The following is a 17,909-nucleotide window of genomic DNA, read 5'->3' as shown; positions in this document are numbered from 1 at the left end:
GACTTCAGTTTTGTTCTCATGTCAGCGAACAGAGGTATCTTTGAAAAACTGTACAGGAATAAAATATTTGTAAACTGAATCATAACATAAAGGCACTAGGCTATCATGAAATGAAAAATCTTTATGTGAATAAATAAATGGGGAGAGGCATAAATTTGCATATTATTTTTCTTTTCATTTAAAAACAATTTTTTTCTAGTTGGATTTCTTCTCTAGGTTACTTATATATCCTCTCAAAATTACAGGCCTTGGTCACCCTGCTTGGAGTCTTGCTTCTTAGGGACATAATCAACTGCTTGACTTATCTCTTGTGGTACTAATCAATACCAAGGCTGATTTTCAGAAACATATATAAATTGATTGCAGTAGTATGCAGAACATACTTCCCCATAGGATTAAACATAAATTCAAGATTTCTTTTTCAGGCTGGCCCACAAAATCTTATTTAAGTCATGTTTTAATTGAAATACTATAGGTTTATAATGGGAAATGGCAGAAAATATTGCTATTACAGTAGTCATTAAAACAAAAACAATAAAATCAAACAAGAAATAGGTGTTGTTTTGAAAATTCATCCTGAATTCTGATGCTTGAGAAACAGAAGGTTTAATTAGAAAAGCTTGAGGGAGTAAGAGATTTCTGTGGAGATTCTGAAGGGGCCTTCCTTCTATATACTTCTTGAGAATATAGTAGCATGAGTTCTTTATTATATCTAATTTTATTTTAAACTTTATGGTTTTATTTTTCCTTGATATTAGCACACTCTTATCCTTATTAGTCATTATTAGAATAATTTCATTGGCTAACGAATGGAAAGAAGAGAGGGAGATGGAGAATAATAAGAAAAGAGAGGGGAAAGATGGTTTTTTTCTTTGGTAACTGAGATGGAGGCAGAGAGGAAGGAAGGTTATAGGAGATTTAAAAGTGTGTGTGTGTATAGGAAAGGCATTCTAGGGGGAAAGAGAAGGCCCAAGGTAGAAATAGAACAATAATAAGGACATATGCTGAGTGTAAGATTCCCAAGAGGGCAAGAGAAGTTAACCAGCAAGTTTCTTAAAATCACCACTAGGTGGCAATCTCTTCTTAAGAGAACTTTCAAATTTTTTAGAGTTTGAAGTGGCTTCATACTCAAATTTTATGTTTGTTTCACATTTACATTCATTCATTTTTTACCCCTCAAATAGCTAAATTTTTATTTGTTTTCACAAGGCCTTTCTTAGTGCTATTTTATATTTGTCTGAGCAAGAGAAAAAGGGCATATTATGCAATAGGAAGCCCTAGCTGCCCATGGATTTGAAATTCCTGGCCCAGTCCATTTCCAACAACAGGGAACTGGAGTCCATAAGTAAAATGGAGGACTTCCTTTTGAAGATCTTGAACTGGCTATCTTGTGGGCATTACAAAATAGAACACTCCCCAAACCAAACCAAACCAAACAAACTTTTCTAAAAATATTCTCCTTCTAATTTCCCTGTTGTTGTTCCTTACCTCTATCCCTTAGCTTCTAAATTCCTTCAAGATTTAGCTCAAATCACATCATCTTCAAACTTTCCATGATCCTAGTACTACCATTGCTTTGAGATTACCTTTCATTTACATTATATATGTCTTTTACATACATAGTTATTTGCTCAGTTATTGGAATATCAGCTTCTTGAGAAAGAGGCAATTTTTTTTTTTTTTTTTACTTTTCTTAATATCCTCCAGTTCTTAGCACAGTACATTAGGCATCACAGGCTTGTTGACTGACTGGAATCCAGATCTTAGGGCTCCAAATCCAGGGCTCTTTATTTTATACTATTCTATATTCTCAAAATAAATTGCTGCTGATAGAATAAAACATCTTGAGCAAGTAGGATCATGATGAGAGAGAAGCATGATGATTTAGAAGTGTATGTGGAAGAGATGAGTATTTACATAAAGTACTCATTTGTGCAGCTAATACTAAAGGGAATGCTATTCTCTTCTATTTCACAAGAATACTTAGTTTTTAGGTCACTTCAAAGAATATGGATCTGGCAAGAAGAAAATTAAACTTGATGACCCTTGAGGTTGACCACAGAGGTTCTACTTCCCAAGAGGTTGTTCAGATTGGAAATGACCTTTGTCAAAGTCAAATTTCCTAAAGTAGTTCTGGATTAGATTTAGTGATCTTTCTTCATGTGATGTTCCCATTCATAAAGTTATCCTGACTAGAACCAGTTCTGCATAGAAAGGCTGAATCATTCCTCCCCATCTGGAATCCCAGGGTATAATATGGTCCAAGATGCTTTCCAAAGATAGACAAACATAAAAATATTGAGCAGGATCTCTCCTAAGATTATATCTCCCTTTTAATTTGTTTTTCTCCTTTTTTCTTATATTTCATGGTGCTTTTCTGCACAAGGAATCACTTACAGACCGTTTTTGTTAGATTTCAACATTGTCATTCTTTGTCTCAACTGAAGGTCAGGGACAAGGAATAGTCCTAAGGAGTAAGGAAGAATTAATTGATAACATAAGGAGAGAGACAGAGAAAGACTGAGACTTTCTAAGTGATCTCATAGGTGAGGTTGCGATTATTTAATATATATGAATAGAATTCTTTGAATGATCAAAAATATGCAGATAAATAATTATAATATAAAATCCAACATATAGTATTTAATTTAATAGTAAACCAGTGTTTATATTATATATATGTGTATATAGTATATATGTATCTGTATACAATTACCTCTCCCTCACTATATATGTGATATTGATGTAAAAGAGTATATATATATATATATATATATATATATATATATATACTTCTAGATATATTAGATTTAGATGTATATTGATATACATCTATATCTTTTTTTGTTGAATGGAATATTATAATAGTCTTAAATATGTTTTATCTCTTAAGTCAATGTTAAGGATATGTATTATTTTTCTATGCAGTTGTTTTATTGTCATAAGATAACATTCTATCCTTCCTCTTAATTAAGAGACCTAGAAAGACAAAGTCAAAGCATGTAAGTATCTAACCCAGGGATCCTCAAACTTTTTAAATAGGGGACCAGTTCACTGTCCCTCAGACTGTTGGAGGGACAAACAAAAACTTTGTTTTGTGGGCCTTTAAATAAAGAAACTTCATAGCCCTGGGTGAGGGGGATAATCGTCCTCAGCTGCAGCATCTGGCCCACGGGCTGTAGTTTGAGAACCCCTGCAACCTTTCAGATGGTTTTCTAAGTTATAGTTGTTTTCATTCATTAATTCAAGAAAGTCTTGAGTTTCTCAGAAAAGTTGTGCTTTTATTGTCTATTTATAAACTAGAATGATCACCTGGCTTTTATGTGCATGCATCTGAACTTTTATTCATTTGAAATAAGGGTCTGTTCACTAGCAAGACGTAGAGATGATTGTAGCACAGGGTTGCAAGCTCAATAATGGCCAATGTAGAAATTAACAGAATTAGGGAGCTACCTAAAAGACTCCAAGATAATTTTTTGTTGTTTCTCAGTTTTGGTCAAGTCACTTCTTGTTCTTCCTAGTCAACATGAGACCTGGTACTTACCTCCAAAGCCCCCACCCCAGACCTCTTAGGCACTTACCCTGCTATTCCAGACTTCAGCTGCCAAGACTTGACTGCTACACGTTTTCTAGAAAGCAAAAGGTTCCACTACCCTGCCATGGAGCTCTTCCGTGGCGAGGCTTCAGACTGAACCCATTGGATGCCCCCTTACCTGTGAGACTGTGATGCCACATTTCTTGGCTAGCTCCTCTTTGGCTTCCTCACTGGGGTAAGGGTTGCTGAGATGGGAATAGAAATATTCATTCAGGATTTCTGTGGCTTGCTTGTTGAAGTTTCGTCTCTTCCGCCTTGACAAAGGAAATGAAATAAATCAATAAATGCGATGCAAGTTTTTAAAAAAGACTAGCACATTAGTACAGCATATAAAAGGTAGAAAATCTGCTATGTCTGGAGCACTGGGTGAACACTCAGGGAGAAGGGCTCATTGTCAAAATGTCTTCGAAAAGAATTTGTTAAGCGCTCAAATCATGTATTGTTTCAAGTTCTCAACAGAGACAACAACATGGTTATCAGTTAAATACAAGCTATTCTCTCTAACTGAGAAGCTGTTGAAATGGGTGCCAAATGATTCTGATTTTTTTAAGGCATCTGAGAAGATGGAGCCATACACTGACCAAAATTAAATCCCTAACTGCTGTCCCCTTGTCAAAAGGAGAGAGGTGCACCTCTTAAAAGGGAACAGCTGCTAAGTGGCAAAACAAATAAACCTCTAGAAATCTTTTTAAACATGTAGGTCATTAGATAGAGGGGAAAAAAACCACATTATGAATAAAAGCCCTTTTTTTTCTTTCCTTTTTTAAAGTGCTAATTGAACTAATTTAAAGTGAGAATCACTTTATTGCTTCTTCACAGCAAAAACCATTGGATCACTGGTAGGGCTGCTGAGGGAGCTAAGGCTCTTAGCAGGCCCTGAGTGTCTTTCTTTGAGAAGATGAGCTACCATCTTTAAATTAGCTCAATTAGCACTTTACCCCTTTATTGCTTTTATCAAAAGGTTTTCCTTACAGATGTGAAAAGACTTCCAACCAATCTCTGGTGGTACCAGTGAACAGATTTTCCCAATTTTACCAAGAGAAAGCACTGGATCTTGGTGCTCTGTTAATATTCACTGGAAATTCAGCTAATATTGTATTTTCAATGTCCCTCCTGGGTTAATTAACACAATAAAGTGCCTGATTTTACCGGATGAATACCATCTGTCCACAGGTATTAACCACATCTGTCCAGATTATGCCAAGCTCAATCCTCTCTCTAAAATCGTGCTGAGTTTCTGGGTCACTCAGCATCCAAAAGTGGACAGATTGGATATTTTTTTCTAACTTAACTTAAAAGAAGGCATTTGATGAAGGTTCCTTCCTGTACACTGGTGATACCTAGAGAAAGATGACTAAGCTTCTCATACTGTACTTTGCTGATTTATGCACAAACTTTTATGTCTTCTTATGGCCCTCCTGAAAAAAGTTATTTTGAATAAAGGGATACCAGACTCTGGCATTCATTCATCTATACCCTTTGTACATCTATTGTGTATATTCTGCAATTCTTCCAGGTGATCTTAAGGGAAATCTCTCATAAAGAGAAGCTGGTGGTACATTTCAAGGTTCTCTTGATGAACAGATTTTGGATCAAGCAGAGATTATCACAGAATCTCTGAAAATGGTTAATGTTCCTCTTTCTTACTAACTTCTTTGCCATTTTATAACTTGTGAGGGGATGTATAGTAGGAAGGCTTAGAAGTGAAATTCAAAATAGTGAATTTTTGTCATTTATAAGAATCTTTGGCAAAAGGTTTGGTAAAAAAGGCAAAAAAGGATACATTGGAAAGAGGACTGAATTTGGACTTAGTAGGGCAAATTCTGGCTGTGTACTTATGACTGGTGTGATGCTACTTAATTCAACTCACTTCTCTGGGCTTTGGTTTTCTAATTTATAAAATGAAGGGATTGGATTCTTTCTAATGACAAATCTAAGATCCTATGGTTAAAATTAATTTGGAAACATTCTTATTTTCACTTTATTCACATTTTCCCTGTCTCCAATTAATAAGGATGCAAAAAAATATGATACTGAAATGCAATCATCAATGTATCCGAAACCTTGAATTCAGGTTCATCTTTTCTAGAATAACTGGCCATGCCAGAACATGGGAATGAGAGGGAGGATTCCACTTGACTGGCACAGATCTGAGCCAAGCACTCAGTTGAGAAGTGCTACACGTCCATCGGTAATTATCAAATCCTGTTCTGTAAATCTATCAAATTGCTAAAACTAATCCCATTACTGAATCAGGCCTCCCATGTATATTATTTATTTCCACAGCAACATGTCTTGAAGAGCTCCCATTCAAGAGAGGTACATGTTGTGGCAGAATTTCTATGGCAGCAGCAAGATTTTCAGGAATGTTTCTTTTTGGACTTGGTGCCTGTTTAGACAGCTCTTCCAATTATAGCTCATGACACTGGAGGAAACTGTGTGGCATCCCTACACTGGTAAGGGCAGAATTAAAGTACACTCATAAAGTTAGGAAAGTTTCTCAGCCCTTCCACTAGGCTGGAATTTGAGGTCACTTTCTTTTGCTAGCATTACACTTTCCCCCAAAAACTTAAAATCAAAGTTATGATCATTATTAACAATTAATAATAAAATAATAATAAACATCTTGCAGAAATCCTGCCAGTAAGACCATAAAAAATATTTCAAAGGCATTTTGCCTCTTGAACAGCTTTGTTATTAAAAAGACTTTCTATGCAAAACCTAAAACTTGAACTAAAAAGCCACAATCTTAAAGATTAGTGGAAGAAAAAAGGGAAGTCCACAGAGTGCTGTAGTGAATTCTTGGCATATATCATTTGCCTGGCTACCTTGGATTTAGAAAATAAAAATTAAAATAAAAAAAATCAGATGAGACACAAGTCTGATCCATCCTTCCTTCTCAACTTTTCACTTCAAAAGATTCCGGGCTGTGTCCAACTTTCCTTTTCTAAGTCTGCTGATGTAAATACCAATGCCAGCATTTTAAGTAGGGGAGTTGCCATGGGAATGCAGGCACCACATACTCTGGCTGCTGTTCTACCCAGCTTGTACTTGGCACCCCTCAGGGAATGGAATACTTTCAACAACCTTGACCGCCGCAGTGTCTTAGGCACTGAGAGTGAAGGGGAGAAGGTCAGGATCACTTACAGATAAGAATTCTATTAAGATATGACCACTCTCCCAATTCCACTATTATATCCAAGATCAAAAATGTCTTCCTGGGTTGTTTGCTCCAGATTAAATGAGAATGGGGGGAAAAACAATATAGCCTTGTCATAAAATTACTTCCCTGGATTGTCCCTAATTAGCAAGGGTGGCAGGGCAGGTTGATTTCTATTTCATTCCTAAGTATGATCCAAAGACCTCACTCGTTGTTAGCAATTTTGGAAAGGACTTTCCAGTAGCCCTTTAGCACTGAAGGACCACAACAAAATGAATGAACCACAGGCTATGGAGGTGAACAAGGCAATACCTAAAGCTGGTATTCCCAAACTATCCATTGCAGGCTCTTTGAGGAGTAAGACACATCACTGCAAGTGGTCTATGACTTATATGAACTAAGTGCTATCTTTTTCACTGTAGTTTCAACAAAACATGAATTCAGTAAAATGAATAAGTTAATAGATTCTACAGACTTATGAAATTATGTCATATATGTGTATGTTATTATTTTTCAAACATATATAGAGGCTGCTATAATTAATAAAGCACAAATTCACTTTAAAATATTGCTGAATTAAGAGAAGCAATGTGGCACAGTAGAAACAACACTGGATCAGAAGACTGAGGTTCAAATCCTGCTTACCTCCCTGAGCCGCTGTTTCCTCATCTTTAAAATGGAGTGATTGTTCTAGATGGCCTCCAGGCTCCTTTCCATCTTTAAAGATCCTATGACCTAATATATGACTTGTTTTTTTTTAATGAATCATTTTCTCAATCATTGGCTACTACTAAAAATGCAACTGCTCTAAAAGGAGAGCTTGGGAGATATTTTAAAGAAGTCCTCATATTCAGATAAGGAAACTGAGATGGAGGGAGGCTGAAAAACTTGTTTAAGATTACAAAGGCAAAATTAGGATTCAAACTCATTACCACAGGGTCGTGGAACTACCTGAGAAAAGTTAGGTAACTTTTCTCATACTACACAAAAACATAGTTTTCAAATCACCAATCACTCATCTTTCTCTAATCCTCTATCAAATCACTGAACTATGCAACCTTGGAAATTGTCTTTTTTGTTTTTCACCTGACCTATGACAATGGCTTCTGAAAATCAGTCAAAGCTATCCTTTCTTCTTCTTGATCTGGTGCTGTCCATTCAATTTAATACTATTTGTTACAAAGACCTGATCCATCTGAGAAATGGGTCGATACATTACTACGTGTTCTAACCAGTTAGTAAGGACTTTGTTATATTATATAATAAAATCAGGGAAGTTTTGTTTGTTTGTTTGTTTTTTGCTCTTTTTAAAAATCCAGAATGGTGAGGAAAGAGACTCACCTTGCATCCAAAAACCGTGAACGTAGGATCATAACCGCTTCACATGTGCTCTGCTTGAGCTGCATCTGGATGGAGCTGAATTTGCGATGGATGATGCTCACCATTCTTTCAATCTCCTTTGGTGAGATGGGCCTGGTCCGGCTCTGCTCACGAAGCAGGTTCATCACATGAGTAGTGAACTCGTTGCATGCCTGAAATAGCAGGAAAATGAAAGAAACTCCAAGGAATGGAGGGTCATTAAAGAGAACACTGCGGGTCCAATTTGGTGACCCAAAGTCAGGATGGATGGTCAAGTGGAGAATGTTATGACTGTATGGATACTTGACTGATATATCTTTGATGGCTTGGTTCTAACCTGCTTTGCTAACTTAATAATATTACTCTCCTTCACACACTCAACAATACATAATGGGCAAGATGGAATTTTTGCTGTTTTTCACATCTGACACCACCTCCCAGTTCTATGGCCAGAGGCAGCTACAAGGTGCTATAGAGTCTATAAGTGCTGGATCTGGAATCAAGAAAACCTGAATTCAAATCTAGCCTCAAACACTTACTAGCTGCAATGCTGAGCAAGTCACTTAAACTCTGTCTGCCTCAGTTTTCTCAACTGTAAAATGAGGATAACAATTGCCTCTGCCTTCCAGGATTACTGTGAGGACAAAATGGGATATTTGTAAAGATCTTAACACTGTGCGTGGCACAGTGTCAGTGCTTTAAAAATACCTACCCTCCAAATATAGAAAGCATTCTCTTTTTACCTCCTCCTCTTAGAAGCTCTCAAATACATCAGGGCTTCACTCAAGCACTCTCTTGTACATGTAACCTTGCCTATATCTTTCAGTTTCTAGCATTTCTCTCCACTAAAAAATAATGAAAATGATCTGGTATTTATGTTGTATTTATTTGATATTTGCTGACATGTGTACGTCTTGTAGCTACTTGAGAACTTGTGTCATTTTTGTCTCTGTAACTCCACAACCCAAACTCAATAGTATCTATGAGGTACTCAAACTTTAATAAATGCTTAGTGCTTGATGGACAATATTTAGCTTTGTCCCCTTCCTAGTTCAGGTGTGTAATATGATTCTGACAAGTCAGAAATCATGTAATAAGTTGATATCATGGAATGAATGCCTTTCTCAGACAATTCAAGGTTAAGTCAGACAGCTTTCTTCCTTCCTTCCTTTTCATGATCTCCTTAAGTCAGAGAGACAGAGCTTGAAACTTTTAAAAGTACTTTTTAATCTAAATGTTCACAGTAAGATGAATCCCTTTACCTCCCCCAAAATGTTGAGAAGGCCAAATTCTTATCAAACTCTATTGTCAAAGGTGAAAGATATGAATGTCAACTCTGTTGCAACCATTTTTTCCTCTGTGTTCTTGAATCCTGAGGAATCTCAATACTGATAGAACAAAGCTATACTTAGGTGAAATATAACGTGGGCCAGCTGTGCTCATGTTTACTTCCTGGGCACAGAGATCATTTCTTGAAACCATAGAGCAAATCATTTATTTTCTCTTTAGCCCTTTATCAAACCACTGGTCTGTTTAGCATTGGTAACATTCCTCTAGATGACCTGTGACTTCTCACAAATGGACAAAGATATCCTTCCATCTGTTAACTTAAGACTGACTCCTCAATTTAATATTATGGGTTTTAAAAATCAGAGTTCATTGTGAATGGATAAGCATATTGCTACATTCTGATTCAAGCCCTGGTCTAAAAGTTATGTTGCTGAGGAGGGATTAAAGAGTTTTAGTGAATAAGAGAGTTAAAATGGGACTGATAACCTTTTCTGACAGAATCCACCTTGGCCCATTTTCCCTTTTCTATTTCTAAGACAAGCATATTCTCTTAGGGCCTTATTCCCAGAATCAACATCCTCAGGGACTTTCTATATCGTCATATCATATGACGTTTAATCATATGCTATATGATTAAATAGCATTCTCAAGAGACAAGAAAGTCCTTAGATTATATTTTTGGCTAATAATTTGCTTTTCTATTTTTGAAATGTGCTCTTTTTAAAATTATCATTAGAAAGTCAGGGAATATCAGAGATGGAACAGGGTATTTAATTCAAACCCTTAGTCAACATCATAGATAAGGTGACTTGACCAAGGTCACATGGTAACTGCTTTGTAGCACTTAGAAAACCAGGTTTCAGAACTCCCAGATGAGTGATTTTTTCCATTGTGACTAAGCATCATTAGTTGCTGTTTAAATGGACAATGCAGTTGTACATTTAATATAATGTATAATGATTACAGTTGGTAGGGGACTATATATATATATGCAATACTATATGTATCATCATATATTATTAATGCTTTTATTGTTTTTGCTAAACTTGGTTTTTTAAAATCATTATTATAAAGGATGCTTGTGGGACAGGTCCAAAGTGATATACTTGGAAATGAAATTGATGTCAGAAAAGAAGTCATCAATAAAGATATATAAAGAGTTGAGATTGTCCAAATTAAGAGAGGCATAGACCTGAGACTGAGTTTGAATTCTTTCTTCTGCTCTACTTCAGTACCTGGTCATCTATTGGTCACCAAATTAATCTTGCTAGAAAGGTATTTTGAGATCTTCAGATCCGGTGAATTACTATAAGTAATAATAGCACTGTAGTTATTATACCTGTAAAAATCATTATTCTTCATTCACTGTTTTTTGCACCTGTCAGTGAATAACTTTTTATATATTTGCTGTTTACCCATTTCACACTGATACCCTGCAAATGAACAGGTAGTGGATAATCAGGCTGAGAGAGAAAGATGGACCATCGGCTGACTCCTGAATAAAAAAGGCCATAAGCCCAATTTTAAATTATTTCTTTTGGTGTGTCTTAGTGTCCCTGAACAGGTAACTTCATTTCCCACTGCCTCACTTTCTCCAACCATAAAATGGGGAATAACAATTCTTTTTCCCCTCAACAGGGAGGGCGATACCAGTGGCCCTAGGGGATGCAGTGAAGGCCACTTAAAAAATCTATGTGAAAGCACTTTGGTCACGTCATAAAAAGATCTTTCAGAATTTTTACTGCTTCCCACTACCTCACTAATCCATCCATCCACCTTGGGGATACTTCGCTAGGGCTCGGTTTTCTTCTTGGCAAAGTGGTGGTAATAATAATTGCCTCCTCCCTACTTTGCTAGGATATTGTGAAGATGAATGAGATCATGTCTACACAGCACTTTGATCTCCTTAGAGAAAAGTGCCATATAAATATAAGGTATTATTATTAGCTTCTCCCTGCTCCCCTCCTCCGCCCGAATAACACAAAAAGGCGGAAATGAAACCTGGCAGTAACTTGGCTAAGATTCTATAAGGCCAGGGGAGTGGGGATCAAGGGGAGGGTAGGCACACAGTGGGCATCCCAACCCCCTTTTCTGGGGAAATGCTGCAACATGCTGGGTAGCAGCTTCCCCACCTCGTAGGGGCTCAATGGGAGGAGGGGCTGCGTGTGAGGCAATATTGTAGGCTGTACCAGCTCTCAGCTGGGGAGCCCCAGTTCTTGGCTAATAATAATGTACTTCATTACGGTGAATAAAAATACTCACAATATCTGATGTTTATGCTGGGCTTTTCAGTGCGGAGCCCTCCCGTCCACAGACAGAGGAGTCATTTCCCCTACTGCTGAGGTGGACCACAACAGCTGCTTAACAGCTGCTTGGGAATACACAGCAGAAAGCAGTGAAGAGTCCCGTGTCCACTTTGGATGGACAGAACAGAATGACCCAGATTTTCCCAGGACCTAAACCACACCCTGGCGGCAGATTTAGAAGCTGTATTGGCCGCTGGATTCTTTAGGGCCTCAGTAACTTAACTATTTATTGTTGGAGTTATCTAATGAAATTTGAGTGGCTATGCACCCTGAATGTGCCTGGGCCGGCTTCCAAAAATGTGTTACAAACAACTCTTCCTCTTTCTTAATTCACATTTATATACCGCTTAAGGTTGTTTATCTAACAACAGCCCTGGGAGGTAGGAAGTACAATCATTATTATCCCTATTTTACAGATCAGATAGCTGTGTCTATGAAACTTTACACAACTTATTTCTTGTCATAAAATTAATGAGTATCTGGGGAAGGATTCAAAATCTTGTTTTCTGAATTTTAATTTTAATATTCTACTCAAAGGTGAGCATGTGTTTAGAAAGATATGCATAAATATATGTGTATGTGGGTATAAACATCTGTACATATATATGTTTTGCATATTAAATACACATATCTATGTATATACACATATTTATTAGTATATTAAATACATATATTATAAGAATATATACATATTTCTATGTAATAATAACTAGCATTTATGTTACAGTTTAAGGACTATGAAGTACTTTCTCTAGTGTTTTAAAGGAATACAAAGTGAGGATTTAATCAGTACATACAAAGTTGAACAGTTATTTTTGTCCCCACTTTATAGATGAAGGAACTAAAATAGGCAGGAATTAAATGACTTGCCCAGAATCACCCAGCTGGTAAGTATCTGGGGCTGAATTTGAACTCAGATATTCTGAATATCAGGTCTAAAACTACATCTATTGTGCCATCTAGCTTATATCAAAAATACTTATTATATAAATAATTTTTGTATTGCCTTTTGAATGGTAAGAGACTAAATTGTGTCTATATCTCCTCCTAATTATGCTATATTAGACTATGGAATCAAAAATGGAATAATCTGTGCCCTCAAGGAGTTTACAATCCATTGAGGATTATGCCCAAACGTGTGTGTGTATGTGTGTGTGTGTGTGTGTGTGTGTGTGTGTGTATGTATGTAGTATAATGTATTTTTTTTGGTGGGAGCTCCTAGATCAGGATAGCTGGTGGTAGCACATAGACCTTCTGTAATGCACAAAATAATGCCAATTCATTCCTTCTAATGAAAGTGTTTGGAGACTTTCTTTACATCACAACCCCAGAATGAAAAAAAAAGACTGCTTCAAAGCTTGGTTCCCACCCTTTTCCAAAGCAGTAATCTTAATAGCTATTGGATAGCTTCTCTATCCAATCCATCTGCTACTTGGGGTGCAGGGAGGGAGATGGAGAAATCAACCACAGAACCATGACTTTGGTCTTTTCACACAGACTAAAATGTAGGGTCATATTTTTGTTTCCACAGTACTTTCTACCAGAAGATAGAATCCACTAAAAAGTATTGAGCAATTAAAAAAAAAACAGGCAGGTATGCCATTCCCCAAGTGGATGGTTAATAGCACAGCTCCCCTGTATTGTAGAGCTTCTCACTTTTTATTTGTCATTATGGTGCAGTGGATAGCGCTTGGAATCAGGAAGACTCATCTTCCTAAGTTCAAATTTGGCCTCGGATACTTCCTAGCTGTGTGACACCAAGCAAATGACTCTATCCTGTTTGCCTCAGTTTCCACATCTGTAAAATAAGCTGGAGAAAGAAATGGCAAACCACTAGAGTATCTTTGCCAAAAAAAAAAGAAAAACTCCAAATGGAGTCATAAAGAGTGAAACATAATTAAAAAACAACTGAACAAGAACAAAATTATTTGTGCATTCTTCTGTCTGTATTTCTTTATCCCAGGCCTTTTGTTCCCTTCATCTTTTCCCAATAAAATCCTTCTCTTTCTTTAGGGCCCAGCTCAGCTGGTATCTCCTACATCGAGTTTTCCTCTGATTCTCCCAGATGAAAATCTTTCCAGCTTCAAATTTTCTTACCATCCCTAGTCTTGATCTGTCCTTGGCTTATATCATTTTACTTTGTACTAAGTGATTTGTATGCAGGACCTACCTACCCTATTCCCTGTTCCTCTTCCTATTTTAAGTTCCTTGAAAGAAGAAATCATAATGTTTCTCATCTCTCTATTCCCAGAATCTAACAAATACAAGTAAAACAAGTTTTAAGTCCTTTTAAGCAGAACCATTTGCAGTATTTTCTTATAAACAGAATTTAATAAATATTTGTTAGATTAGATAATGTGAACTTTATATTATAAAAATCACTAACTTGGTAGTCAAAAGACCTTGTTTCAAATTCCATTTCTGATCCTTGAAACCTGTGTGACTATAGTCCAGTCATTTCCCTTCTCTGAATTTCTGGGGTAGCAGTGGATGGTATTGAACCTGGAGTCAGGAAGACCTGAATTCAATTGTAGCCTCAGATACTTATTATCTGTGGGTCTCTGGACAAGCCACTTAGCCTTGATTTGCCTCAGTTTCCCAATCTGAAAAATGGGGATGATAATAATAGCACCTATCTCCTAGAATTATAGTGAGAATCAATAAATGTTAGCATTTATTATCTGTAAACTGAGAGAGAAATAATAAGTTGCTTTACAGCTTAAAATTTATGATCCAATGACTGCTTCTTTAAGCCTAGTCTTGATTCCCTATCCCAGTTCTGTTCTATATTTCACAATCTGAAAATTGTTTCACTTGGTAGGGAAACAGAAAGCAAATGAAAAGAGGAGAGCTTTTCTCAACTGTTATTTCTCTTTCATTTATTCTCTTTCAATTTTTGACAAATAGCAGCCCTGTCACTTTCTTGTTCTTCTTGCTCCTACTATAGCTAAAAAAGTTTTTTTTTTTTAAATCTTTTTTTAATGAATCCTTAGCACTCACTGGAAGCCAAGCTCATGCTATGTTTTATTGTTCACGATGCTCTTCTAGAACCATGTCACTCTTCCATATCCTTCTTCAGATAGGTTTTTCTTCCAACTTTGGGACACATCTCTAACAAATTAGTCAGCAAACTCTCCATACAAACATTTAATCTTTTTAAATTCTTCTCCACTATCATCAGTAAGTTATTGGACAAGTAGAGCTTTAGCCCTATAGTGAGTTAACAGAAACTAATGACGACTTTTTTCTAAAGGGAAAAGGAGATAAAAAACAAGTCACTTTAAAAGCCAGTATTTTGGGCAGGGTCCTATGCCCTGGTTATCAAATATTTCTTAAAAAAAGAAGCAGATCAAAGCCCTTGAGAAACCACAGGCATTAGAATTTGGTATTAGTTCTTCTGAGACTGAAAAGTGAGAGCTTCAGGAGACCAAGGTTCAGTTTCTAGACCCAACCACATTTCCCTTTCTATTTAGCATGAATTTCAAGATGAGATAGTTACTTCTTCCTGAAGATTCCCATTAATTCAACATTGGTAAAAAAAAAAAAAAAAAAAAACAAAACAAAAAAAAAAAAACTCTTTTTGATACTAAATGAATTGAGTAGAACCAGGAGAACATTGTACACAGCAACAGCAAGATTATATGATGATCAGTTCTCATGGACATGGCTCTTTTTAACAGTAAAGTGATTCAGGCCAGTTCCAATGGTCTTGTGATGAAGAGAGCCATCTGCACCCAGAGAGAGGGCTGTGGGGACTGAATATGGATCACAACATAGTATTGTCATTTTTTTTTTGTTGTTGTTGTTTGCTTGCATTTTATTTTCTTTCTCATTTCCCCCTTTTGATCCAATTTTTCTTGTACAGCATGATAATTGTGGAAATATGTACAGAAGAATTGTTCATGTTTAAGATATATTGAATTACTTGCTGTCTAAGGAAGAAGCGGGGGGAAGGGAAGAAAATTTTTGGAAAACAAGGTTTTGCAAGGGTGAATGTTGAAAATTATGCATATGTTTTAAAAATAAAAAACTTTAATAAAAATAAAAAGGAAAAATCCTTTTTATGTTAAAAATCAAAAAGAAAATATTAGCTTCATTCATGTCCTTTTTTACTCTTTGAAGAATTAAATCATTATAAAAGGCAAGTTAATATTTGATCTGTTGTTCTGATTTTTGCAACACTCTAGCAGATGTCAAAAAGACTACAGGCTCCCATTACTCCTACATTATACAACTCCAATTTTATGAACTGCTTCTAGAATTCATCTATTTCTTCCTTCTGACTAGGCAATCTGTAGTATATGCCCAAAGAAACCATCTTCTCATTTTTGATTCATGATAGAAAAAAAGAATATCTCCTGTGCTCTCAGAGTATCAAAAGAATGTCTCCACATTTCACTCAAAATTACTCAACCAGTTGAGAAGTACTAACTCCACTGAAGTCACAAATCCATAGCTTATTTTATTCCCAAATATTCCTTGGGGCTCTGGGGAAATGTTTTTTAATCAACATTCTGTATTGTGTGGCAAAGTTAAAAAAAACAAAAAAAAAAAAAACCCAAAAAACAACAACTGTTTTACTAAATAGAAGTGAAAAACCTTTATAGTTATTTTCTCTCTTTTCATATCCTGGGGGAAAATTTTCTTCTTTACATTGGAAAATTACAAGAACTTTCTTCAAATAAATTGATTTTTTTGGGTACATATTTAAGAAGGATATTTTGAGGAAATCCATTTCCAATTTAGGTGTGAGAGAAATAAAGGTACTTTATTCACTTTAAATTTTAAAATGTCTATTTCTATTTTAAATTTTAAAATTCCTATTAAGTTGTCTTTCATCCTAAAAAGAGATTGGCACATTCTGGGATAGCAGAAAGCCTTTTACTTTCCTCACTTTCTTACCATCTTTTGTCTTAAAAGCAAACAATCTCAATGTGACAATTAAAAGCAACAAAGAAAAATAATATGGGAACTTATGACAATGTTATATTTTATGGGATCATAGATTTACAGCTTAAGGACCTAAGAGGCCATTTAGTTCAATTCCTTCATTTTACAGATATTGAAAAGCAGGCTCAAGTGGTTGCAGCTTGTCAGAGATCACAAAGGTATTAAGTAGCAGAGCTGGGATTTGAATCCAAATTCCAATCTATTTATACTATCCATTGATGCATTCATATGTGTCACAAAACAGGCATCTGAAAGGCTTATATAATTTATGTTCTCCCTGTATACATCAGGTCTGCTCATATTCCTTAGAGTATTCTGTATTTAATAAATAAATTCATTAGGTCAGCATAACCTCGATAAAATTCTGAAGTCAGTAGATAAAGATAGTACTCAGAATTTCAGCTTTGCTAGGAATCACAGAATAAATTCAAAATACAGCTTTATACATGGGACAAAGGATTATAGAATTGGAAAAAAAGCCTTAGAGAACATGTAGTCCAACTACTTCATTTTACAGATGAGGAAATTGAGGCTCATGTGTAGGAATTGGCTTGTCCACAGTCAGAGAAAATTTGAACAAATCTAGGATCCTTTGGTTCTAAATATTTTACCATACCAAGCTGGCTCTAAAGAGTTAGCCCTCAATAATAATAATCACAATAATCAGATGTGATTGTATTAAAGGTCTGTACTTGCTACTCCTGGGAAAGCTGATGTGGAAGGATTGCTTGAGCTGGGGAGCTATGAACTGTGGTAGGAAAAAAGCCAATCTGACCCTAAAACTGGCACGAATATGGCAAGTCCCAGATTCAGGAGGTAGATAGAAGAATGGAACCAGGATGCCTAAAGGCAGGATGGACTGGTCCAGATCACAAACCGAGAAGATTTAATCTCTCACACCAATCAATCAATAGTGGAATGAGGCCTGCTATAAAACACCTTGTCTGGGAAAAATACCACAAGCAACAATAAATGTTTACTTTTTATAGCTTAATCTGTGATTCCTCATAATAATCCAAAGAGGTAGGAAATTCAATGATTACCACCCTTTTACAGATGAGGTAAAGTTAAGTGACCTGCTCAGAGTCACCTTGTCCTAGATCAAACTCTAGATCCTAGATCTAACTCTAGATAACTTTCCATAACATATCACCGTTTATGCATACATATAAATATATTTGTAACATGAAAGAGTATTTTCCATGAAGGATTTCATTGTACTTAAATTCGAAGTTTCTTTACCACATAG

General features: G+C 36.0%; 1 protein-coding gene across 2 annotated transcripts in view; it reads right to left on the bottom strand.

Annotated features, from left to right (window-relative positions):
- The window catches only part of PBX1 (PBX homeobox 1), a 316,651-nt gene that overhangs the window by 37,590 nt on the left and 261,152 nt on the right, over positions 1 to 17,909 (bottom strand). For both annotated transcript variants that reach the window (XM_031936806.1, XM_031936807.1), the window contains exons 4-5: positions 8,097 to 8,287; positions 3,714 to 3,849 (exon numbers count right to left, since the gene is read on the bottom strand). In XM_031936806.1, coding sequence (XP_031792666.1) covers positions 3,714 to 3,849; positions 8,097 to 8,287 — 327 coding nt within the window. The remainder of the gene's footprint in view (positions 1 to 3,713; positions 3,850 to 8,096; positions 8,288 to 17,909) is intronic.

Source organism: Sarcophilus harrisii, chromosome 4 (assembly GCF_902635505.1).
Source record: "Sarcophilus harrisii chromosome 4, mSarHar1.11, whole genome shotgun sequence".
Taxonomy (NCBI): domain Eukaryota; kingdom Metazoa; phylum Chordata; class Mammalia; order Dasyuromorphia; family Dasyuridae; genus Sarcophilus; species Sarcophilus harrisii.
This window is presented reverse-complemented; position numbering and strand designations above follow the sequence as displayed.